This window comes from Ananas comosus, linkage group 23 (genome assembly GCF_001540865.1).
Source record: "Ananas comosus cultivar F153 linkage group 23, ASM154086v1, whole genome shotgun sequence".
Taxonomy (NCBI): Eukaryota; Viridiplantae; Streptophyta; class Magnoliopsida; order Poales; family Bromeliaceae; genus Ananas; species Ananas comosus.
In genome coordinates this window covers 133,477-159,336 of record NC_033643.1, presented here as the reverse complement: position 1 = coordinate 159,336, position 25,860 = coordinate 133,477, and the positions used below count along the sequence as shown (strand labels likewise).

At 40.3% G+C, this 25,860-nt stretch overlaps 3 protein-coding genes across 3 annotated transcripts; 1 reads left to right on the top strand and 2 right to left on the bottom strand.

Moving 5' to 3' along the window:
• On the bottom strand, positions 7,380–12,010 carry LOC109727905 (eukaryotic translation initiation factor 3 subunit F). The gene is made up of 6 exons (XM_020258116.1): positions 11,695–12,010; positions 9,919–9,998; positions 8,651–8,880; positions 8,140–8,261; positions 7,919–8,032; positions 7,380–7,820 (listed from the first exon to the last, which is right to left on the bottom strand). The coding sequence occupies exons 1-6, from the start codon at positions 11,911–11,913 to the stop codon at positions 7,731–7,733; spliced, it is 855 nt and encodes a 284-aa protein (XP_020113705.1). The 5' UTR covers positions 11,914–12,010; the 3' UTR covers positions 7,380–7,730.
• On the top strand, positions 15,281–17,458 carry LOC109727903 (cytochrome P450 86A1-like). The gene has a single exon (XM_020258114.1). The coding sequence runs from the start codon at positions 15,483–15,485 to the stop codon at positions 17,142–17,144; it is 1,662 nt and encodes a 553-aa protein (XP_020113703.1). The 5' UTR covers positions 15,281–15,482; the 3' UTR covers positions 17,145–17,458.
• LOC109727904 (probable anion transporter 1, chloroplastic) lies at positions 18,688–24,782 on the bottom strand. Its single transcript, XM_020258115.1, has 10 exons — positions 24,199–24,782; positions 23,841–23,948; positions 22,311–22,466; positions 21,456–21,671; positions 21,065–21,274; positions 20,672–20,809; positions 20,161–20,262; positions 19,869–19,934; positions 19,671–19,755; positions 18,688–19,258 (listed from the first exon to the last, which is right to left on the bottom strand). The coding sequence occupies exons 1-10, from the start codon at positions 24,649–24,651 to the stop codon at positions 19,161–19,163; spliced, it is 1,632 nt and encodes a 543-aa protein (XP_020113704.1). The 5' UTR covers positions 24,652–24,782; the 3' UTR covers positions 18,688–19,160.

Sequence of the window (25,860 nt, the reverse complement as noted above, 5' to 3'; positions counted from 1 at the left end):
TAGATAGATATATATATAGAGCCCAAGTCATTTATTTCTATTAATGCATATATATATATATATCACACTACACGTACGATCGAAGGAGATGATACAACAAATTAAAGGGGAATTAAGGGGAAAATTAAGGCCAGAGAGTGTAGTGTGTGTATTCGCCGAACTCTATACTCAGCATGCATATAAGGGTAAGGGAGTGGTGTTCACTGTTCAGTCAGTAGTAAATTAAGGCTATATAATTAATTAATTAACTAAGGTGAGGTGGGGGATTTTCTCTTTTAATTGCTCTTAATTAATTAAGGCGGGGGTCGGGGACATGCGCAAAAGCTGCCACTACTGTTCAAACATCTTCTTCTCGCTTACTTTTCGGTGATCGAGCCGACATCCTCAGCTGCTATTGCTGCTGCCTATTTTTTTATTTATTTATTTTGAGTTATTATTATTAGATTATATTTCCCTATGCTATGTATATACGTATGTTTTTGTGTGTGTGTGTGTGTGTGTGTAAAAATATTATATATATTCGACTTTATCGTCCAAATTAATCTGAATCTAAGTGCCATCGTGTCTAATAGCGCCGTGTCTCATCCCGTGTCTTATTTACCTTGCCATTGATTAAAATACATAGGATATATTATATTAGATTAGATTATATGCAACGGTGGAAATGGGGTTTAATTTAATTAACGTTCTATTCTATTGGCATTTTCTGGCAGCTTCCATCAGTCGCTACTGCAGAATGGTATCAAAGGAGAAAGACGACCTAATTAAAAATCAATTAATTAAGAAAGCCCACGGGTTCTTTCATAATATTAATAATAATAATAATTAATTTATGTCAAATTTGTAAGCATGCACGGCCTCTAGTGATGATCATTGTCTAGCTTCTCTCCTTGGTCGTTTTCTTTTCTCGTTTCTTTTTCTTTTGGTGTCGTTGCATGCTTAATTATTAGTTAGTTAGTCACTTGATGATCGATGATCGCTAGCTAGCTTTATACCTAGCCAAATGCACAAGATCAGGTTGGTACCACTTAATTGCGCTGCAGATGCATGTAAGCCTCTCATTTGGCGTCATGGTTGTTTTTTCTTCTCTTTTTGGTTTTTTAAATAAAATTTTATGTGCATTCAAAAGTGTTGGAGCACACAACATATTGCTTAATTATTCTCCTTTCATCTAAATTTTTTATTCGACAGCAAAAAATATAAACATAAATATATATTTTTTATTTTTAAATTTTTATAAAATAAATTATTAGTTATAATTTAGTCAAATGCATTATGAGCTAACCAACTATAACAATAAAAAAAAAGAGTCATTTCTCCAATTAGTGTTTAATTGGTATATATATATATATAAGGTCCTAAATTCGATACTTAGTTGCATGCTTCACATTTTTAACTAAATTTATTTTTTTAAAAAAATCAAAGTAAATAATATATCTGATATACATGGTACCAAATGAGGCCTTAAATTCTTATTATTTAATTAACAGAGTGCAATTAATAGGTTAGATTTTAAAATGGTGCTTGGTCAGTGGATCTGTGAACAAAGTCCATGATAGAGAAATGACAAATGAGCTAGCGAATAACTTCAAAATTAACCATTTAATTAAAGCCAAAAGGTCAGCTAGCCTAATTTAACTGAAGTGCATGCCCAGAAATACACTTTGACTTTCCTTCCTCACCCAAGGTACGTATTATATTATTTCGCCAAATAAGGTGTGAAACCCCACCAGCATGCATATAATTAGAGCAGGTTGAGTAATCATCCAAGATTTTGAATCAACTCGATCTATAATATTATCTCAGGAATTGGCAAAATTAATTATTACCAGCACTAGTACGTACATATATAGCTGGTTTTTTTGTATTTTTCAAACGTATGGCCAGAGGATGAACGAAAAAATTATAAATAATTTACTCTAGCTAATTAATCAGTACCACAACATTATTGAACAGTTCTATACCCTAAAATAGTCTTAAATTGAACAAATAAATATAAAAGTGAATGCATGCAAAAACTAGGATATATAGAATACTATTAATAATACCAAGTCATTGGTGTTATTAGATTTTCGGCCAAACACTTGATGCTATCGGTAGTAGAGTAACCGAACTTATGCATGCAGTATATAATTACTTTGTTGAGAAATATGAAAAATTTTCATTTGGCTAACATGCGCTAATTACTCGTAAAGATATATATATATATATATATATATATATANAGAGAGAGAGAGAGAGGAGAGAGGAGAGAGAGCAGATAGAGAGAGAGGAGGAGAGAGAGGGAGAGAGAGCAGAGAGAGAGAGAGAGGATGTGCCCTCTTCTAATAAGATAAAGATAAAGATAATCATGTGTGGCCCTGCAACATGGATCGGATGTTCGGAGTAGTACAAGTCCACTAAGGAGAGAGTGCATCAGCTTTTTGGAATAATCCTGAGAAGTTGAGGAAGATTGTCATCCTTTTGGGGTGGCGATCGCCCCACAACCCTTCCCTCCCCTTATTCTATGCAATAATTAGAGGCACCAACGAGGAGGAGGAGGGAGACTGACGATCGATCCCATTCCCGGGGGTGGAGGGGGTCGGGGCACAGTCGACATACATTGCTTATACCATTTCAAAAAGCAACTGCAGCTGCTGCTCAGGCAGGCCCCTGGCCCTGCCTACATTAATACTTTTCCTTAATTACCTAAAATCGTTTCTAGCACAACGGGACAAAGGGCCAGATGGTTGGTCTCCGAGGTCTCAAGTTCAAATTATAACTAATTGATTTATATTTCTAATTAAGTTTATTTCTCAAAGAAATAAACGAAACAATTAATTAGCATACTATCTTTCTTTCTCAAACAAATTTTTTTTTTTTCTCGTTCTCTCTCTTACAAACACACACACACACACTTCTACGTGGACCTCATGCGTGCATCCACCATGCAATTAGCCGACGGTACAGTAATCTGCTCTCTATTCATCAGAAATATTATAGTAATTTTATAGCAATTTAGAGACGAAAGAGAAATTTTGTTAAGAAGTTCTTGTGCCAGAAGACTATATTAATTTGACTAGCTTGTGTAGATCTCTAAAAATGAAATGAGATGGGGAACGGGTCACTAAACAGTTCCCACTTGGGTGCTAGACCAGGTCTAGGCAGTATAGCTTCTCCTCTTCTTATTCCTTTCGTTAATTATTATTCCTTTTGCTGAGGAGGGGTGGTGTACATGTATATATAAATATAAATATGAAGAAAAGAAATTAAGGGAGGTTTAATTTTGAAACAATTGGCTTCCACTTGGTCCCGAAATTGGGATGTAAACTTAAAGGCATTACATCACATTGGTAGTCCCACTTACTTTATCTTTTTAACGTTGGTATTTCCAAGCCTCGCGCACGGAAAATCCACGGAAATCCCGTTACTGCGTGTGCTTCGCAACTGCAATTCCCGAGGCATCTGGTCTAGTGATACTACTACTACTACTACTGCTCCTGCTCCTGCTCCTACTCCTCCCTCGTAGTAGTAACTTAACAATTGTCGCTCCTCCGCTCTGAACGAATAATGATCACTACTCTCTCTCTCTCTCTCTCTCTCTCTCTCTCTCCCCCGCCTCGTCCTCTGACTGATTGAATTCTAGTGAGAATGGTCCTTTAAACTGTGGTGCGGTGCATGCACGCGTGACCAACACGACTCCATGATCAACGACCATAATACTCATTTTTGACCTCCACTTTCCTCTCTGCTACACCTTGTAGTACCACTGAAAACCTTTCTACTCGCATGGGGAAACACTACTCTTGTCGCTTTGATGTTCTCGTGGGACAAAATTAACTAGTACTGATGTTATTCTCGAAAAAGTACGATAATAAGAGTGCGGAGATGAAAAGCATTGTTGAACATTCAAATTGTTGGGCAATAGAAGCAGAATCTCTAATGTAAAATTAGATTTTCTTCTTCTTCTTCCTTTTTTCCCATATCTAGAGCATCAACAACATTTCTAAGGATTTTTGTATCTAAGAAATATATATATAGTACTTCAGGGAAAGAAAATTCTACTAGAATGATATATATTTGTCCGGAAACAGTTAAACGGGTCCGAAGTTGTGACCAAATAAACTTTGGTCGGAGTAAAAGAAGATACAGCAAATGCAAGTACTGATAGCAGCATCGGAGACGGTTGGACTCAAACAGAGCGCTTTTTGTCCGAACAAATTAAGGACACATAACCAGCCTTAATTCGTAATCTAGCATACAGTGAAATTTAAGATGGAAGATTTTATCATTGGTAACAAAATTTTTAAAATGTTTATTATTTCACTACACTAATTCTCTTACTCAAACTAAATTTTTTTTTTAAAAAAAAAAAGGAGGAGGAGAAGAGAAATACAATTAACTCACTGGAAAAGAACTCTTTGAGGAAACGAGGCAAATTAACAGCGAGCCCGAAGCGGTCAAAAAGGAAAGGGAAGCAAAATCCAAAAAAAAAAAAAAAAAAAAAAAAAAAAGAGAACGACGTCTTCAGGAGGATGGTTCAAATTTGGAGTACAGTACAGTAAAATCTGCATGTGGATGCATGAATCACTACTTAAATTCCACAACCTAGCTGTGACAGTTTTTTTTTTTTTTTTTTTTTTAAAGAAAAAACATCTTAATAATTAGAAAGAAAGAGATAGAGAGAGGGAAGGGACTCTCCCTCTCTCCTCTCTCCCTTGTCCTTTCCCGCTCGTCCGAGATGAGATTCTCTATCTACGCTCGGGGTACGTAGAAGCCAATTACAAACAAATTAGAGGGGCCTCGGGGTGGTTTAAAGGGTGATTGTGTTTTGTTCGAGAGAGAGAGAGAGAGAGAGAGAGAGAGAGAGAGAGAGAGAGAAGGCGCGTGAATTCGACGAGAGCGGAGGGGGTGCCTTTTTTCCGTGTCTCTTTCTCCCTGTCTTCATGAAAAGTATGATCTCGGTCCCCACGCGCATGGTCTGCTGCATTCTGGAAATTTACCAGATCAGATTATTACTCCCATTATTATCATCATTATTCTCATTCCTACTGTTATTATTCTCATTCCTACTATTATTACTATTATTATCCCCCAGTCCCAGTCGAACAGAGAGCTGAGAAGAGAAAGAGAGAGGAGAAAAATGAAGCCGATCCACCCGAATCAATCCGGGCCTGATGCCCTTTCTCGCTTTTTGACTTCCTCACCCACCGCATTTGGACTCTTCCTCCTGACTGCTTCTACGGATCACGTTCTGCTTTTTTACCATGCCCCAATCCCCCCGCGCCCCCAAACTCCCAACTCTTCTGATTCCCCCCATCTCTCCGCTACTGGGAAGAAATACATGCTTCTAATATTCTTAATTTATCTTCTGTCCGAAGAGTGCTGTAATTTTCTCTCTCTCTCTCTCTCTCTCTCTCTCTCTCGAACATAATAAAAATAATAGAAAAAAGGGAACGAGTGCTTATTCAAGGTCATATCTGAGACAGAGGTGTACTAAAAGTTAAGTTAGGTCAGCCTACTTCCACTTCATTTCAATAACAAAATATCTAAATCAATGGCTCCACAGTATTTGACATAGATCATCATTTATCGCATAATCAAATGATCTCGGAATGATGATTAAAAATAAACAACTATTTGAAATATGGACAACACAATTCTCTAATTTCAAATCAAAGATATGAGCCTAAGTTTGGATAGCGAAAACTTTTTTATCAAATTTCCAACTAGCGTAACTGCGATTGCTTTATGTAACTAGACATACAGATTAAGTTAGCATATAGCCCTGTGTACCCATCCTTGTACTGCTTACATACTGAATGTTCATTCACAAGTGCTCCAGGGAAATGCAGACATACCTGGAGGAAAATATTCCAACTCAAAAAGTTGGCCAAAAGCATCTTCTAACGCTAGGGACCGTTTAATTGCATATTAGTTACAATTATACTATCTTCTAATGTTAAGGGAATATTTGGCTGTATATAATTACAACTGTATTACTATTGTAACTATATGCAAATCCAAACTAGTATTTCATTTTATGCATTTGAATCCAACAGTTGCAACTGGAACTACATGAGAAGGCTGCATGAGGAGACCCAACTGTGCCACTTAGAACTACGCCCATAATTTCAGTGCTTTCTATTACATCCAACCAAACGAAATATACGCAATATCAACCACTGCACTTTCAATTAAATGCATCTTCAACTATACTGTATTTCTAATAACATCCAACCAAATGGCCTCTTAGATTCAATATCACAATTGCCATAGATTTCCACCTCAACTCGCCATGGAAAGTGTCTAATATCTAGGAACAATCCTTACTCTCATCCTACTAAAATCGCCATAAATTTCCACCTCAATTCACCTTGGAACAAGTCTAATACCTGGGAACAATCCTTACTCTCATAATAGTACTCTATTAAAAGTTTTTCTACCCTGACCCATTACAGCCCCACATTCTTCAAGGGTGGAGCTGTGGAACCTATACCTCTTAAAAGAGTACTAGTATCTCTACAATCTAGTCTTAATAAGCTTATCTTTGTTTATGCTCTATATGCGAAGGATTCACTGCAATCTAATTTTGGTACATCTTATGTATCATGAATAAAATTTCACAATCCCTGTAGGCCTCATACGATAATGTTCCAAGCAGTCATATCCAATTACAATTCCCTCATTCTTGGCTGGAGTTGAAGGTAGAGCCACACCTTCGTCCAAATTGTTAGCTGCTTTGATATGCCATCAACTGTTTGACACCACCTCCCAAATTGCCAGCTGCTTTTCCAGACCCCCAAAGTTTACATAACTTCAAAAAGTTACGCTATTCCTAAAACATTTCTTTAATGTTCTGCAGGATGGTGTTAGTTCTCTCATTACTCCCTCTTCACTAGCTTTCTATTCTCTTCTATCACTACCTGAGATAAATCACATATCTACAAATCTAAACATGGGACGCATCCTCCACCAAAAATACCTGCAAACACCCTTTTAACAAACTATATCAACTTACCTTTTCCAAACACGACTTAGATTTCATCAGTTAGGACCCAAGGCTAATATAACTTTCACATTTCACAAATAAGTACATCACAGATACGAACAACGAAATCCTTCTAGCTGCTTAACAAAGCCTTTCGGTCAAGAGACCACTCTAGTTTCTCAAACAAAAACGAGAGGAAAAAAAAATGCACAATAACTTCAGTCAGAAATGGTTCAGTTTCATGAAACTTTCGAACAAGAGATCACTCTAGTTTCTCAAACAAAAACGAGGAAAAAAAAATGCACAACAACTTCAGTCAGAAATGGTTCAGTTTCATGAAACTTTCGACGGGTTACATTGTTTCCAGTCACCCAAAAAGCATTCAAGGAATAAGGATGGCAACATATGCTTTGAAATAATGCACAAGGTCAAAACTCAAAACAAGTCGAACAAAAACATCAAATTCATTAGAAATGAGAGAACAAAACCTACTCATCCGGAAACAACAACAATAAATCTCTCTAGTTGCTCTGAACTAAACCACATCCCAACAGTACAGTGAACCTCTAAGTAGTACTATAGTAGCACAGAAACAAGATGAACTTTCAGATTCTTTGAAAATAAGAAACCATAAAAATAATGGAGCAAGAATATGCCAACCTGCTGATTTCACACCTTCAATAAGGAATACTATAGATCAAATTTACTAGCAGATATAGCATCAGTAAGTTACCCGCTTCGATTCGTATACAGGAGAAAACTACAAGATCTGAGCAGCCGTGTTCAACTTCTCGGCTATGCTGAGCTGTGTCCTTATAAGGCTCGACAAGTAAACCAATGCAAGATTATCCTATTAAGAACATTAGAAAATGCATAAGAAAAGAACATATAAATGAGCAAGCGACGTGGTGCAACTAAACTTATAACTGAAAAGGAATTTAAACTTACCTGAATCTTGTCATTGAATAGCTTGTCAAAAGCTGCTGGAGATATTCTAGGCATTGAAGCCAGAGTGTCAGCAATAAATCTACCAATGTTATTATCTGGTGTTATGCGTCCTTCCTAGGAAGGGAACATCAGTCATACATCAGTCAGAATTATAGTCAGAACTTTGACAAGATAAGATTAAGAGATTTAAGAAGCTACAAAACAGAAGTTAGGACTCTTACAACAACGCCATCCACATATTTGTAAACATCATCAATAAGAGCATACAGCCTCTCCATTGAGGACTCCATTCCTTCTAGATCATTAGGAAGCTTATCCACATTCGTTGTCTTTAGCAAGTCAACTGTCAAAAGAGAGAAGAGGAAAAAAAGAGGGAATAAATGAATGCCACAATCTCTCTTAACGTGGAGCCACGGACCAACTTTTAACAATCCTTTGACAGGCTATAGGCTCAAGTGATAGAAAAAAAAAAAGCAGAGTACTTCAAACTTTTAAAAACAACAAAATCTTCTTTCAAACTATGGGAAGAAAATAGCATCAATCAGATAATTCAGCTCAAAAGAGAAAAAAAAAAAAGCATAAAAATCAAGTTGTGATCAAACAGTTATTTGACTGAATCAAGTTGTGATCAAACAGTTATGTGATAAAAAGCATAAAAAGTATGTTGGTTTAGTTTCAAATATAAGCAGGAATGTCATGTCTAAAGACAACAACTGCGAGTAAAAGACATACATCCAACTCTTTCTGCTTCAATCATCCTTAGATCAAGAGGAATTTCTTGAAATTGTGCAGCGAGTTGCTTATCTCCAAGAGATAAGCTAACAGAAACATAAGCCTTGATGGAAGCCTCCCCATTTCTAAAGCCAGTATCAACAGTAAGATGAACAGGATTTTGTACTTCTCTCGAATAGAATTCATGAATCAGTGCACTCCCTCCAGAAACACCAAAGCCAGTTGAAAACCTGCCCAAGGCAGAGTATTATTGCAGTTAGATAAATGGACTTAGAGAAAATTAATGATGGCAACATTTATTGAAATACAACTTTTTTGACAAAGCAGAGTATTAGTATAGAAATCAACTAAAGATTATAAAGTGCAAGCAAGTTCTGTCATGGTCAAAGTAACAACTTGAAAAACCATTTTATCTTTGTTTTTTTCCCTTTTACCCCCACAGACAAATAAATGTGTAGAAAGACCAACTTTACCCCTACAGTCTACAGACAATCATTTTTCCAAAGGAATGACCTAAAAAACAGGTGCATAAACACCAAATACATGATAAAGCGCGTTTTACATAAGAGTTTGATAAATAGATCCGAATACATCTGAGCCTTGGCGGTAAGCATAAAGTTATTACCAAAATTGCAATTCATGACAACAAAATAATTACTCCAGAAAATAAGCGATAAATATATATACACTTTATAATAAGAAAGCAAAATGGAATTTCAGATCTGAACAGAGTATCGCTCATCAAACCAAGAGTTTGCAAACAAGCCAATAGCCAGGTAAACAGAAAATGATCCACTTTGCACTTAAGGGTCATGCACTAAGGAGAAACTCTCCAGAAAATCCTCTAATCTGATGCTGTGAATTGAACTGTAATTTATATTGTCTTGCATTAATGTCAACTAACATGTCTAAAAAGCAATAGTGAGACCTTAAACTCATAACTTGGTCACTGGCAGAATTAGATTATTGGTACAAACTTAAACCAGTGGACTTTCACCATCAAAGAAGGAAACCTGGATCAAAGAGTGATTTATTTTTTAACATGTTTACTGGCTTTGACTTGGGACTGCTACCCAAAAAAAAAAAAAGAAGAGTAGCAAGGGTACAGAGGCAAATTAAAGGGATTACATAAACTGCTTTCCAATAAAATAATTAAAAATACTAATTTAGGAACAAATTACTATTTGAAAATTGAAAATAGCAAGAACTCTGCTACAGATAACATCGCAAACAACAAAGATCGGGCAAACAAGAGCAATTCTCCCTACCATCCAACTATCACTTCCTTTGGATTCACCTTTTGATGGGAACTGAACATGTTGTGATGGTAATCAATATCCAAAGCAACCTGCAATCACAAATATAGCCAACTATAAAATAGGAAGAGGAAAATGGTATCAAAGTTCCTAGGTATTACAGATTATTAAGTGATTATGATGACAAAAGGCAAGAAGTAAAATAAGTCAAGCTAAAATTCATCGTTCAGAACTGAGCAGGTCTTTAAGGTAACATATTCAGAAATAGAATGCCTGACTACTTTAGACTGAATAGATATAATGCCCTCTCAAACTACATTACTTGATTCGGAACAAAAGAGAGCAACCCTTGCATAAGTTACTTTTTGTCTGATTTATAAGCAGCTCAACGTATCTATGAAGTGATGATAGAATTGGCTGAAGGATATGCAAATGGTGACGTTTTAATCATTAAGGCCTAATTTAGTGATGAGTTGCGGAGTACTGCACCCATTGAATATGCTCGCTTGCAAAAACATGTATTGGGCTAAGGTGAGCAAAATATTCACGAATGCAAAAAATAGATACAATTGAGCGCCCTGAAATCGGGAAAAGAAGTTTGTGTCAGTCACCAAACACGTTCAACCGTGTGAAATGCAGGTAGAGAACGATTTTGGTGTTGCATCATACACCCAAATGGACCTTATGAAGGCCAATCAGTTCAATATAATTAAAACTGCTATTTCTGGTCCATTCCCCAAAGTTGACAAGAAGAAAACCTACTGCAGAGGACAGAAGGAACAAGGTTTAAAAGATCAAAAACCAGCAGATGTCAAAGGCTTCAGCAAGGCTAGACTGGATGAAGGTTTAGAAACACTTGAATCTCTTAATGATACATGAGACTAACTAATGGACTTCTATGGCAGGAAGGTTGAAAATTAAGAAGATAACATCAATAACAAATACACCTAACTCCATGTAAGAGCCATGAATTGAACCTAAATTGCAAAATCTACTTCAGCACCTTCTGATGACTGGAGATTTATGGGTAACTTAAACTCTCAGTCCATATTCAATTTGTTAATAACAAGTTCAAAAAGATGTGGCTCCAAGCTTTCCAACAAAATTAAACTATCAGTAAAATATCTAGTTCCATTTTAGCACACATGATATTAGTTATTATTTCCCTGCACAGGGGAAGGATGAATGCATGGTATTATCTGATGTGGACGTTCTACTCTTCCAGTGAGTGTAACTGAGGTTGATTGTTGCTTCACAGAACCTCAAACCTATTCCACCCATAAGACTCGTGCAGCACAGCCGGCAAATTTGTCAAAGTTATACTATCTTCCGATTTATTCTATTTGGATTAAGGTACAATAATAATAATAATAATAATAATAATAATAATAATAAAGGCATAAATATAGTTAATCCTTCAACTTGGTGCAAAATGGTACTCGGATTAAACTCTCGGATCATACACTGAGACGACAACTTCAGAAACACTTTGCTGTAGTTCGAACATTATTTGAAGCCGCTTTCCTACAAATTCAACAAATCAAACTTCTCCAATAACTAGTTCGGCAAGTAAACTGAAGAGAACGCACGCATGCACGCGTCACAAGTGAACTTGATCTACCATAGTTCAAACCTATGCAAGCACTTCGGATCCAAACAACACATCTAGAATTCTCGTGTATTCAGCGATCACACAGATATATTCTCAGAGTATTCAAAGGAAAAGAAGAGTATAAAAATCGCCGAAACCCTACACCGTCGAGCTCGTGAGAGAGAGAGAGAGAAAACCTGGTCGGCGGATTCGTTGTGGGGGACGACGTAGGAGTTCCTAATGTCGAGGGTGCCATCGGGGGAGACGGAGCCGAGGAGGGTGCCGATGACTCGCTCGGCCTGGTCGGGGCGGCGCACGTAGCTGTCGCAGATGTTGAAGAGGACGACGGGTTGGACCCTCGCGCTCACGATTGTCGCCGAGGGGTGGAACTGGAGCACCGTCGACGACGACGCCATCGCGGAGGCAGAGGTGGAGGAGGAGGAGGAGGAGGAGGAGGATGATGATGATGTAGAAGCGCTCTCTTCTAGGGTTTTTGATGAGCTGCGCGGGCGGACCCGGGCACCAATATAATTCGGAGATTGTGGGCCTGACAGCCCAACCGTACCTCTTGTTCTCTCTCTAAATTGTTGGCCTCCAACGAAATAACGCTTCGAGCTTTTTAATGAGCCCGGCCTACCAGTCCACCACCTCAAATCTGAGGAGTTAATTGCACCACCGATAGGGATGCAAACGGGGCGGATTGGGGGCGGGAGATCCGCCCGCCTCCAGCCCCTACTAGCAAAAACCCACCCTGCCTCCCGCCCCGAATCCATGACGGGTTAAAAAATACATATCATAATCCGCCCCCCCTCGNACCCTGCCTCCCGCCCCGAATCTATGACGGGTTAAAAAATACATCTCATAATCCGCCCCCCCTCGTAACTTGCTTCCCGCCGGCGTCCTGAATCCATCCCGCCAACTAATATTTTTTATAAAATTATAATATTATTAATATTTTGTAAAATATAAATTAATAATTTTTAATAATATTATATATATAATTTAACAATATTAATAGTAAAAATTAAAAATATCAATCACAATTCAAAACAAAATTCAAATGTTTCAAATACATTAGAAATAAGAGTAATAACTTATTTGTATTTTGAGCTTTTTTGTAAATATATTATTTTTTAGGAATATTTTTTAAAAAATATAAATGATATTCGGGGCGGATTCGGGGCGGATCATGACGGGGCGGATTCGGGGTAGATTCGGGACGGATTCGGGGCGGATCATGACAGGACGGATTCGGGGCGGATTCGGGGCGGATCAAAATTTCCCCCGTTTTCTGCCCCGAATCCGTCTCGGATCGTAAAACTTACCTGTTTCCTGCCCCGAATTCGTTTATTTTCTTCCATTTACTGCCCCTGTCGGGACGGATCGGGGCGGAAGCTCCACCAACCCGGATCCGTTTGCATCCCTAACCACCGACCCCTAACATTTTCCCTTTTTCATTTGCTATTAGATTCCTAGCATTTATATTCTGTTTCAAGTATATATCAGCTAATTTAATTTTTTATTATTTTTGGTGAATATAGGCTACATCAACTTCAATAAACCCCTCCTTGCATTGTAAGAGCTCAATAGCACATTTAGTTTTACGCCAAAAATGTAAAAGAGTCCGTAGGTACGCCAAAAATGTAAAAGAGTCCGTAGGCGTCGTGTCTAAAATTTTTTTTTTTTTTTTTTTAAGAGATAGATAGCATGCTATTCGTTTCGTTTATTTCATTTAGAAATAAACTTAGCTAAAAATATGAATCAACTAAGATTCGAACTCGGAACCTCAGGTACCAACCATCAAGTTCTGTGCCACTTACACTATAGGTATGATAGGTAGTGCCTGCTTATATGTATGGAGAATGATATTAAAAATGGTTGAAATTAGGCTTTATGCAATGTGCACTTAGGGACCAAAGCGGAAAAGTAAGCAATTGTTAGGAACCGATGATACAATTAATTTGAAGGTTAAAAATCTGATTGCAAAAAAAATAAGAGATTGGAGACCAAAATAAAAACTGGGATAAAAGTTTGGGACTAACGATGCAATTGACCCAATGGTTGCAGTATACAGTATACACTGACAGTACTTTCGCCTCAACCCAATTATTTTAGTCATTTGGAAATAGTACTACGTACTACTAGCTGAAACTTATTACTGGTTGATTTCACGAGTGTGAGGGACCAGTATGCAAAAGTCTAATTGTTCTTGCCCATGGAATTGACTTTGAAATACTTCTATCTTTACGAACCAGAACAAACAAACAAACAAAAAAATGTCAAAAAGGATTATTAAGCAACAACCTGTCGTAAGTAACATGAAAGCAATTGCCCTGACTTGGCACGTAGGTGAAAACCAAGTGGATCCCACTTGAAATCAAAGTTAACTAATAAGTTTTTTTTTTTTTTTTTTTTTTTTTTTGGAGGAAAAGGTAACTAATAAGTTAACTAATTAATAAGTTGGCTCCAGTGGAACAAGTAAACTAATAAGTTAATGAAGCAACATTAATTTTATCTTGGCATTATGATACCGAGCACTAGTCAAGCATCTGCTTAGACATGTGCATACTTTGTCTCCTGTAATCACATTACAGTAGTGTATCTGGTTAGGCTTCGGCTTAAATCGGTTGGGAAGAAATTAACGTGTAACATATCGGAGCGGATTCTCTTAAAGCTGGCTTGGCTCTTGTTTTAGAAAGTCCGAACCAATTTGAACTATCACAGAGAGCAAGCCGAATGGATTTTATTATAGTTCTGTGCTAGTATCTTCGGACGTTAGAGTGTCTACCAAATCATGAAACATTAATTAGTACTCAAGAAGCCCTTTCCTCAACATAAAAATTAATTATTGTTCACAAAATTAGAGCTGCTAAATTTTGGAATAAGAAAACTGCAGCCGTAAATAAAGTAATAAACCCCCGAAAAAAAAAAAGAAAAAAAAAACTAATCCTATTTTTGTTTTTTGGGGTACAGGGAGGCAAGAGATCACCGGACCAAGCTGAGCCGCGCGTCATATATCACTCAGTAGTCAGTTCCGATTCGACTTGACTTGGTACTGGATTTTTGGGTTTTTAATTTGCGAAGCCACAATTGCTGCATCATCTGAGAAGAATCAAAGAAGCAAAGGCTAGCTAGCCACGCTGGTGAATTCCTTAGCCCTTGCTCGTCCCGGTTGTTAATCTCAACGTTTTCTCCACTTCATCTCCGCAATCCTGCAACAGCACAAGCAATCGATCAGGCACCCCCTGTAATTTCTACGGGCAGTTGAACGGCCTCCGACCAAACTCACCGTGCTTATTTTATTTTAAACGAGAGCGCGATATGGCTTGTCGGCCCACAGCATTTCCATACGTAACACCGGCCTCCAAATACGAGAGATGAATCCAATTCACCACGCTTACGCTTGGGCCCTACACCGGAATAAGCCACGCATGCATGGTGAAGTGTGAATCTATTCCACGTTACTCTCTAGACGCCATGAGTGCCCGAGAAGTAAATTAATTAATTAGTTTAACTTATTTCGTTCCTACTCTTTTTTTTTCTTTTTTTTTTTTCTGTATCTGTTTTAATTGGCAGAAAATGCGCGCCTCGATCCTTATTGCCCTTGTTCTCTCTTGCTAGCTAGCTTAGTATAGCACCGGCACGAAACGCCAAAAAAAAATCCTTTTGTTTCTTTGAGTTTTTTTTTTCCCAACAACCTCTCGATACACGCTCGACCGAGCCAAGTCGAGAGTGTGACGAAGGGCCCTCCTAGCTAGTATTAATTAATTCTTCCATGTAGTATTAATAATAATCCATAGGCTCTCTGCTCCTGCATCCCACTCCACACCTCCTGTGTGCTTCATTACTATATATATATATAAAGAGAGAGAGAGACCAAGGCAATCCTCAATTCACACCAGCGTTCCAAGCAAAATCACCAGAACCATCAATTCCATCAACTGCTTCAATATATCTATCGATCGCTGATAATTATATTGCTGTAATGGAAACGGCGATGCGGCAGCTGTGCCAGCAAGAAGACGGCCTCCGCCTTTGCACGGTGACGGCGGCAGTAGCTGTGCTGGTGTCGGCCTATGCGGTGTGGTTCTTGGTGCTGACCCGGCGGCTCTCGGGCCCGCGGATGTGGCCTATCGTCGGCAGCCTCCCCGGCGTGATAGCGAACCGGTGGCGCATCCACGACTGGATCGCGGAGAACCTGCGGTCGACGGGGGAGGCCGCGACGTACCAGACGTGCGTGCTGCCGCTGCCGTTCGTGGCGCGGCGGCAGGGGCTGGTGACGGTGACATGCAACCCGCGGAACCTGGAGCACGTGCTGCGCACACGCTTCGACAACTACCCGAAGGGCCCCATGTGGCAGTCGGCGTTCCACGACCTGCTGGGGCAGGGCATCTTCAACTCCGACGGCGACACGTGGCTGCTGCAGCGCAAGACGGCGGCGCTGGAGTTCACCACCCGCACCCTGCGGCAGGCGATGGCGCGGTGGGCGAACCGGTCGATCAAGACCCGGCTGTGGCGCATCCTGGGGGACCACTGCGGCGTCGCGGGCGCGGGCGTTGACCTGCAGGACCTCCTCCTGCGCCTGACCTTCGACAACATCTGCGGGCTCACCTTCGGCAAGGACCCCGAGACGCTGTCCCCCGACAACCCCTTCGCCAACGCCTTCGACGCCGCCACCGAGGCCACCCTGCAGCGCTTTCTCTTCCCGGGCGTCTTCTGGCGGCTCAAGAAGGCTCTGGGCGTGGGCAGCGAGAGGAGCCTCAAGCGGAGCCTGGAGGTGGTGGACCACTACATGACCGAGGCCATCGCCGCCCGCAGGCAGACCCCCTCCGACGACCTTCTCTCCCGCTTCATGAAGAAGGGCGACTTCCCCGCCGACGTCCTGCAGTGGATCGCCCTCAATTTCGTGCTCGCCGGCCGCGACACCTCCTCCGTGGCGCTCAGCTGGTTCTTCTGGACCGTCATGCAGCGGCCCGACGTGGAGCACAAGGTGCTGCGCGAGATCGCGACGGTGCTGCGGGAGACGCGCGGGGACGACACCGAGCGGTGGACGGAGGAGCCGCTGGACTTCGACGAGCTGGAGCGGCTGGTGTACCTGAAGGCGGCGCTGGCGGAGACGCTGCGGCTCTACCCGTCGGTGCCGCAGGACTCCAAGTACGCTGTGGCGGACGACGTGCTGCCCGATGGGACGCGAGTTCCAGCCGGCTCGGCCATCACCTACTCGATCTATTCGGTGGGGAGGATGGAGGGGATATGGGGCAAGGACTGCATGGAGTTCCGCCCGGAGCGGTGGCTGTCCGCCCAGGGGGACCGGTTCGAGCCAGCCAAAGATGCCTACCGCTTCGTGGCCTTCAACGGGGGGCCGAGGACGTGCCTGGGTAAGGATCTGGCCTACCTCCAGATGAAGTCCATCGCATCCGCAGTGCTGCTCCGCCACCGCCTCGAGCTCGTGCCGGGCCATAAGGTGCAGCAGAAGATGTCGCTTACCCTCTTCATGAAGAACGGCCTGCGCGTCCACGTCAAGCCCCGAAATCTCCACAGCTACATTACAGGCGGCGAGTCTGCGCTGCTGCAGAATGCTCCCGACGATACTCTTCCTCCTGTTCTAGATGCTGCTGCCGCCGCCGCCGCCGCCGCCGCCGCTTAAGTTTTTGCTCCTGCTAGCTGCTGCTGCTATCTATATATATTTATATATATATATATATATCTATATACATATAAGACTGCGAGGGTGAGCATGCGGTGTGTTTTAATTTGTGTTTTCTATGTCTGCTGTGCTGCACGTTTAATTCGAGTTCACTCACTCTACAGATGTGAATGCGTCGTCGTCTTGAGGTCAATAGCAAATATTGAAATGTAAGTTATGTAAGGCGTGGATTTCCATTATTTGGTTCTTAAGGTGTTGTTAGCATGTCGCAACAGCTACAGAATATTGTAATAACACAACATTGTTTACGACAATATTTCGTGTTCATGCCTTTCAAGCTAGCTAGCTTACATAATCCGGCCGGTTCAAGCCAACTTTTATTTGTTAGGGAGCTAGCTAGATCTCAAGTATAAACATTTTCTAGATTTCTAAATTTGAACGCCTAGCTTGCAGCTAACCATCTCTCAGACCAGAATATAAAATAAGAACAAGAAAAAAAAAAAGAAAAAGAAAAAACTTTTACCTTATTTATACTACTTTGCCCTTACTCATACAAAACTCTCCTTAAAATATCAATATACATATGGTCGAATTTAAATATAAACTAATACTAAAAATAAAAAATAAATAAAAAATTTATGGTAAAATACATTCAAATTGCATTGATAGATGTCCACAAAAATTTTATGAAAGAAAAACTCAAAATCAAAGACTTGGGTGAATAAAGAAGACTCTTTTTTCAAAAATATCAGAAAACTCAGGACTCTAAATATTAATTTTTGTACTATCTACCTTCCAAATATAAATCAAAGTGTCCGAAGGAAAACGAACATAATTATCTGGGCAAGGGATGTTTAATAAGCGAACTGAACGCCCAGGCCCACCTCAACCCAGCTTGGACCAAAATCCAAGAGAGCCGGGGAGACATATGTGAACAAAATGGGCCTATATACGGCCCAATCTCACTAAGGCCCAGTGGCGTGCGGTTTTTCCGTTAAGGCCTGTTTGTCTATTCGGCCCAAGCATTTCGGCACAAGTTGAAGATTGGTCCGGTGTAATGCCGGGCCGCGGCGTACCTACTCGGGGTTGAGGAGCATCTGTGGGCCTTAGTAGCTTCTTTGTGGGTGGGCTCCGCCCGGACCCAAACTCTCAATTGGTAAGTCTACTTTTGGTATCTCTCATTTTTTACCAAAAATAGAAAGTTTTCGGTTTCGAGGGGGTAATCGGATTTCACACACCGTAAAACACGAACTAAGACCACCCTTTTAATTAACCCTATTGTTTGCCTTACCGATTGATAAAATTTATATTTTTAAATTGGGATTATATAACTTTGATTTGCAGTACTGATATGCTATTATATATGTACTTCTTATCAACGGTAGAACAAACTCGGCCTATACCTTCACTAGATTTGATTCGGCTTTCTTCTGAGTTGGAAAAATTTCTTGCATCAAACAGAACCAATCTACTAATAAATCAAATGAAATCCACGAGTCATGCAGGATTAATCACTAATAGAAATATAACTATAACTAGTATGTGAATAAAGAAGATAGGCAGCAGGAGGGGTAATAGCAGCCTGCTTTCATCCGTTGCACAACAGCATGTCTAAAATTACAGTAGTAGGTAATTTATACAGCTACATTTACAAAGTAATATAAGTATTGATATACAGAATACATGACAAAATTGGTATATATATATATATATATATATATATATATGGGGTAAATCTACATATTTGTGAAGGAGACAAGCCTAAGGACCAATGCTTCCATAATGTTGTCTCTAACATGAACAGCTGAATAATTAGGCCAGGGATTTCTGTAAGTTATACAAGAAGCTCCTAAACAAAGGGTATGCTGGAAATTAACATGCTTTTGCCATCGAAGAATGAGTGATAGCTTCATAGCTTTGTGAAGTGTTGAGGATTGAAACCGATGTATCAGCTGGTACTCTTCAAATTAGAACTCTGTTTCAGGGGGATGGACTTCAATATGCCTGCACATGCTATCAATCAAGGATTTTCTCTCCAGTTGAGAAGAGGTTCCAGACCACAGTTCCAGCAAGGTAAAGCGTCACCGACACTTTGAAAACATCATCCCAAGAACCTGACATATTTCCCCTTTTTCAGTGATTAAAGTTATGACAAAAACAAGTCAAATGGAGATCCCTCTAAACTTTAGAAGCGAGAAAGCAAATGCATTCAGTATGAGAACAAGAACATGTAAAAGCTAAAAGAAGCTCAGGCCTTGAAAAAAAAGGTGACTTCCTTTATGAACAAAGCTTTCGATTTACTTTGCAAAAACAAGTAATCTATTCTTGATCACCGTTGAGAAATTTTGCTATATTTACACAATTTGGATAAGTAACAAAAATTTCAGAACTATGTCACATAGGGTTGAGATCGTTGGCCTTGAAAATGGAGAGGAAAATAATTTCCTGCCTCTCACAACCACAATTTTTTGTCCTATTAATTGTGCTAAATATGATGAAAGGAATTCAAGTAAGATATAAACATACCATGTTGCAATATGTAGCCTGTGGCTGCCGTTCCAAAAACACCAGCTAAAACCCCTGCGGTGTTAGAGAGACCAAGCAGCACACCCTGCAAATTGTAACGAGGCTTGAATAATTATGGTCAAACTTCATACACTGGCAACAACAGACTGAGAGCTGCTATTACAGGGAATGCAGTACGAAGGAGATAGAAGTGCTTACAGCATAGCGAGGGCCAATGTCTTGATGGTTAGAGTACAGACCAGACTGTGAAAATGCGTCAGTTCCCTGAATGATTGAAAAATTTTAATCTAACTTATTCTTTTATATTTTTATCAAGAATATGCATCCTGCATCCTCCAGAATGAAGTTCAAGCAGGATTAGATAGGCACAGACAAGTATGTAACACAAGCTGCGGTTTTAAGTTGAAAATGATAAGTTCCAGAGCATGAAATAAAAATAGTATACCAACTTTACTTTTGGCATAAATCCAGGTTCAAAAGTGTATAATACCTGGCTGCATGCCATACAGAGTACTGCCATTGCAGGAGAATGGACATGACTTAACTGGGTCAAGAAGAAAGCAGGTCCAAGGAATCCAATAGATTGCATGATCTGCGATATTATTACAGACATAAACAAGAAATGAGGATTGTGACAGTGCACGTGTACCGACACAAATATAAGTAGGACATGGGCATTTTCTATTTCTGTAAGTCATGACATGGACATATTAGGAAAATAATAAAGGTGTTCTTTCTGTTGATTTCTATGCTGTACAAATTATCAATAAACTATAAAATAATGTTTGGTTCTTAATTGTCAAAATAAAGTATTAAGAATTATTAAGTACAGATCAAACCGTATCCAAATTTTCCACATGCAAGAAAAGGAATCAATTGCTTTTCTTTATAAAACAGAAATCTTGTCATAACACATAAGTCATGTCAAAGCTTTGCTATGGAATGTACTACTAGAGGCCAAGTAACCATTCCATATTAACACATAGAAGAATAATCTATACCTTACGGACCGTTGTGACAGATAGACCTTTACTCACAAGTGTATCTGCAATCCATCCACCAATATTTGCTGAAAGTGCCATTGTAAGCCATGGAAGCACACATAAAAGCCCAGAGTCTGTCAGATTGAACTTCAATACCTGCATAAATGAAATAACAAGAAAGAAGAATATATTTGAAACCTCCCTACTATGAAGAACATTTACTTGCCAATAATATACCCAAGAGAAATTTTTTACGGAAAATGCTTGCAATGTACTGTAGCATCTAAAGACAATTGCATGCTTAACAAGCATTCATTATACGAGCTTGTTGTATAACAAAAAAAGGGAAGATCTAAGAGAAAAACAAAGAATTCATAAGACAGCATGTTACAGAACTATTATATAATATACCTGGTTATAGTATGTAGGCATCCATGTAAGAAGAATAAAAGTCCCCCAATTATGACAAAAATGGGAAACAATAAGAGCCCAAACAGGTCCTTTGGATAAGATGAGTCTCCATGGTATTGTTGTGACAGGTTCTCTTGCTACACTCTTACTGGTGATAAGATTTTTTTCTTCAGAACTAAGTCCAGGATCTTCAAGGGGAGAGCTGTAAGCCTTTGAAGAACATGCAACCACCGTTATTAGAAAGTTCTTAAAAGAATTTTAGATCGATCACTCTACTTTGTATGAGTACTTATAGAATCATCATGCCTAGAAAAATTTACAACAAAGATTTCTAACTAACTGTAAAAGCACTTGTTCATACAAAATTTACCGAAGACTGGAATTAACATACCTTACTCGACCAAATTGCAAACCAAACAGTCCCAAGAGAACCAAAGGAGAAGAAGACAGAAGGCCATCCATACGTATGAATCAACAAAGGTGAAAAAGCCAGCCCAGTTACTGATCCAAGGTACATTCCACTATATACAAGAGCTAATGATCTACTCCTCTCAGCTACAGGAATCCATTTCGACAGGATATTATTCATTGCAGGCATGGCAACACCCTGGATTAAATGTATAGTTAGCATAAATAAGCACTCAGAAGTATTTAACATTTGAAAGGCTAGCAAGGACAGAAAAGCAACAAAGTGCCTCCAAGGGGAAATGTTGTGAAAAGATCTTCACGGAAAAGGAAGAGCTAATATAGAATCAATGAATATATCTACCAATATGTCCTTATGGATAAACACGAATCATAATAGATACAGAAACAAACATTTTGATTTATACAAATATACGTTTATTTTCTTACATACAAATATCCGTTCGCTCAGAAACCTTCGGATCTCATTTTGTGCTACGCATTAGTGTGTGTGTGTGTGTGTGTTTTTCTTTTGGATCTCCCGAGGCGTGGCTGCCTCATTCTTTTGCTGAATTCACCTTCCAATTGAATGAAGCGGTAGCATGCTACCTTACTTTAAAAAAAAAAAATGGAGCTTTGTATGCTGATCCAAGCATTACCAGAAATTAGTGGAAACACCACCATTGATCACTGTTCACAACTTGGTTGCAAAAAGAAATAAAGATCTGTTGGTATCTCCATACAAGTATTTCCTATAAAGACATTTATGTATGTATCTCTGTTTCTAGAGACGAGAGAGAGAGGGAGAGAGAGTTCATTGTCGAGATAAAAAGAAACTAACCTCACCAATTCCCATAAAAGCTCGTACAACTAGCAGGAAAGGCAATCCAATCTTTGCTGCAACAGGTGTGAGGGCTGTGGCAACAGACCACCAAACAACCCCAAATCCCAATACTGTCTTTCCACCAACTGTGTCTGCCCAAATACCCCCAGCAATCTGCATTAAGAGAAAAAAAACATTAATTAATACAACATGGCACGTGACCATATCATCGATCTCCGGATGATCCGAAGAAAAAAATAAAAATAAAAATAAAAATCTCTTAAAGTGTATAGACGTGCATAGATGTAATTCCCGCATAAACTGATCTTGCCATTGTCACTAAGGGTCTATATTAAAAAGAAATTACCAAAAGAAGGCATTTTTTTTTGAGAGAAGGTAGAAGCGGTAGAAGGCATTTTTTTTTGAGAGAAGGTAGCATGCTACCGCTTCATTCATTACGCAAATGAACTCGGCTACAAAGTGAAGCAGCGAGGCCTCGACGTGAATGGGAAAAAGATAAAGAAAAAGGACATAAAAAATAAGAAATAAAAAAAAGAAAAGGAAATAAAACAAAAGTAAGACGAAAAAGAAAAACACCCCAGCTTCGGGTTCACCCCGGCTTAAATGAAGAACAACAATTAAGCCACAGACGCTTAAGGTTTCTAATCTCCACAGACAAATACCCAGTGATTGTTTAGATTGGACAAAAATCCTCCTGTTACATTCCAGCCAGACAACCCACCAGGTGGCAGCAATAGTCGTGAGGGCTCTCCCACCCTGGGCTCCTCCCATACTACAGCTAATCTCCCAAATTCCTATAGAGAAGAAGACTTTATCTCAAGGGTTGGAGAGAATACCTAGACACGGCTAGTTGCTATTGGGAGGGAGAAGAACTATGTACTTATTAGGAAATGCTGCTCCTTGGCAAATAAATTATATTCAAGGAAGAGAAGCCATTATCAATTACAGGTAGTTTTATTCAACTTATGTAGAACCTCATTCTACTTGCTAGTGACATGTCATTCTATTATATTAAAGCATAAAAAAAATAGGCCATTCGTCGTCAGCCTGCCTGCCTCCTCAGTTTTGCATATTGTTAAACAGCTATATAACACTAGCACATCGACAGAAAGACAACATTAGGTAAAAAAATCAGGGCGGACACAGGAAGCAGAAATGCTTCAGTTTGAGAAGTGGAATGAGACTTGGCAAGCATAAGAATGGAACTCATAAGTTGGAGCATCCATAGACCATAGGATTGGGCAGCCTATTCTGCTTCCATGATTTTTTTTTTTTTTTTTGAGAGAGATAGGTAGCACGCTATCCGCTTAGTTTATTTCATTTAGAAATAAACTTAGCTAGAAATGTGAATAAACTAGGATTCGAACTTGGATCTCGGGTACCAACTACCAAACCCTTTGTCACTTGCTCTAGGGACAGTCGGTATTCTGCTTCCATGAATTATTCCATTATACAGTGCAAAACAGATGAAGAAGAGGACTTTTAACATCAACGGCCGAAGCAGAGAACGTTTTAGTTTAAACCCACCTGGGTCAGAAGGTAGCCCCAGAAGAAGGATGATTGGATCAGACCAACAGTGGCAGGACTCCAATCGAATTCTGCTGACATGGGGAGAATTGCAATGCTCATATTTACCTGCCATTAGCAGATATTATTATAAAACACAGCTACATGGAAATAGTTAAAAAACGGAAGCTCTCGAAATTTGACTTCCTTCCGCGCTGTGGCTTTGGTACGTCGCTCCAGTCAATACTTACGAAAGCTGGAGCAACAACAAAACCGACAAAACTACCGACTACTTTTATTTTGACAACCAGCTCCGAAGAAGTGAAAATTCGAGAGGAGCCCGAAACGGAAACGAAGAGAAGGAAGAGAACAATCTTACCCTGTCCATGTTGCAGAGCAAGAAGGCGGAGAAGCACAACAAGACGATCACCCATCGCTTGGGAAACGAATCCAACTCGGAACTCAACAAGGAAAGCCATTGCCCCCCCCAAGTATGAGTATCCAACTCCTCAAGCGGCAGCGGCGGCGGCGACACCCGCTCGCTGGCAACGTCCGAAAGCTTTATCGAAGCCGGCACCGAGTCCGAAACATCCAGCGGCTCCGACTTCACGTCGGCGCCGCCGCCTCGAGCGACGCCGGCCGATCGCCATCGTCGGCGCAGGGGCTCCGCTCGTCGGAGATCGGCGAAGCCAGAGGTCCGGATGCTTCCCTTGCCTCGTCCTGTCGGAGCTCTGGAGAGAGGGTAAGCGGGCGGTGACGGGAACCGGAGAGAGGGGGAGGAGGAGGAGGAGGAGGAGGAGAGTGGGAGGAGATAAACTCCCGCCCCGGTCATGGGAATGGCTTAAAGAGCTGAAGCAGCGCGGAACGCCATTGGTCGGATATTTTTATTATTTTTATCACATCCAGGGGCCTTTTCCTCTTCGTATTAGTGGTAACGAGAGACAAAGAGAGCGAGCGACCGCCGACAGTTGTGAGGACTGCGGAAGCGAAACGAGTGGCGACGGGGTCGCGCGCTCACGGAGATCTTTGTTAGGCTACGACGGGCTAACTGGGCCGAGAAAACTACAGCATCCAGTCAGAATATTCGATTTCAGCGAAAGAGTACAGGCGTCGCCACGCCCTGATCCATCTAATTGCCTAAGGCCCAGTAGGACTGAAAGGCCCAACCATTTCGTTTACTTTCCTATTCCTTAACAGGTCAGATGTGCAACAGCCTTGCTGGGCCTTAATGTTTGGCATTGGAGTCCAATTGTGGCCGGCCTGCGTATGCTGATTTGACTAGTAGTATACAGGCGAGCTTGTTTTTGGGCGGATCTTGGGCTTGGTACGTGGGCAGCTCTTGGCCTTGAATTTTTTTTTTTTTTTTTGAGAAAAAGGTAGCAGGCTTCCCGCTTCATTCATTTGATAGATGAACTAGGCTACAAGAGTGGAGCAACTAGAGCCTCTTGGGAAAAAAAAAAAAAAAAAAAAAAAAAAAAAAAAAAAAAAAAAAAAAAAAAAAAACAACTAAGTAGAGAGCAGGGAATCCCAATCCTTCACCAGCTGTTTGAGATTCGTAACCGCTGTTCCCGGGTTCGGTTGGATATTCCTAAAGATCCAGTTGTTTCTGGTCTTCCAAACGATCCACCAGTATCCTACTAAGTCCGTCAAACTATTTCTCTTCTTATACAGGGATTTTCTGGTCCTCCACCAATCCCATACTAGGTTCACTTCCTCCCCCAGGTCTTGGGCCTGTACCTCGTGGATGCCCCTGACACAAATAAACTTGCTAAACACACACTGGGTAAACAGATGGTCCACTATTTCCTCTTCCACTCCGCACAGTACACAAGCTGGATTTTGTACCCACCCTCTCTTAAAGAGCCTATCCGCCGTAGGGGTTCTCTTCTTGAGGACACAAGCTGGGTTTTCTGGCCTTGAATTATTAGTGTTAGATTATTGTATACACATAGATAGATCGACGTAGCGCGGACGGTAAATGAATCTTGCAAGACTTCGTTCCAGACTTTGTAAGAAGAATAGAAGATGGAGAGAGATGAAC

What these genes read in the sequence shown, in the direction of transcription:
- LOC109727905 (XM_020258116.1), bottom strand. Translation starts at nt 11,913, where the DNA reads ATGGCGTCGTCGTCGACGGTGCTCCAGTTCCACCCCTCGGCGACAATC. An exon ending in AAGGAAGTGATAGTTGGATG is followed by an intron (nt 8,881 to 9,918) that starts GTAGGGAGAATT and finishes TGCCTTGGGCAG; the next exon opens with GTTTTCAACTGGCTTTGGTG. An exon ending in TGAAGCAGAAAGAGTTGGAT is followed by an intron (nt 8,262 to 8,650) that starts GTATGTCTTTTA and finishes CTCTTTTGACAG; the next exon opens with TTGACTTGCTAAAGACAACG.
- LOC109727903 (XM_020258114.1), top strand. Translation starts at nt 15,483, where the DNA reads ATGGAAACGGCGATGCGGCAGCTGTGCCAGCAAGAAGACGGCCTCCGC.
- LOC109727904 (XM_020258115.1), bottom strand. Translation starts at nt 24,651, where the DNA reads ATGACCGGGGCGGGAGTTTATCTCCTCCCACTCTCCTCCTCCTCCTCC. An exon ending in TCTGTATGGCATGCAGCCAG is followed by an intron (nt 19,935 to 20,160) that starts GTATTATACACT and finishes TCAATCATTCAG; the next exon opens with GGAACTGACGCATTTTCACA. An exon ending in AGGCTACATATTGCAACATG is followed by an intron (nt 19,259 to 19,670) that starts GTATGTTTATAT and finishes GAAATATGTCAG; the next exon opens with GTTCTTGGGATGATGTTTTC.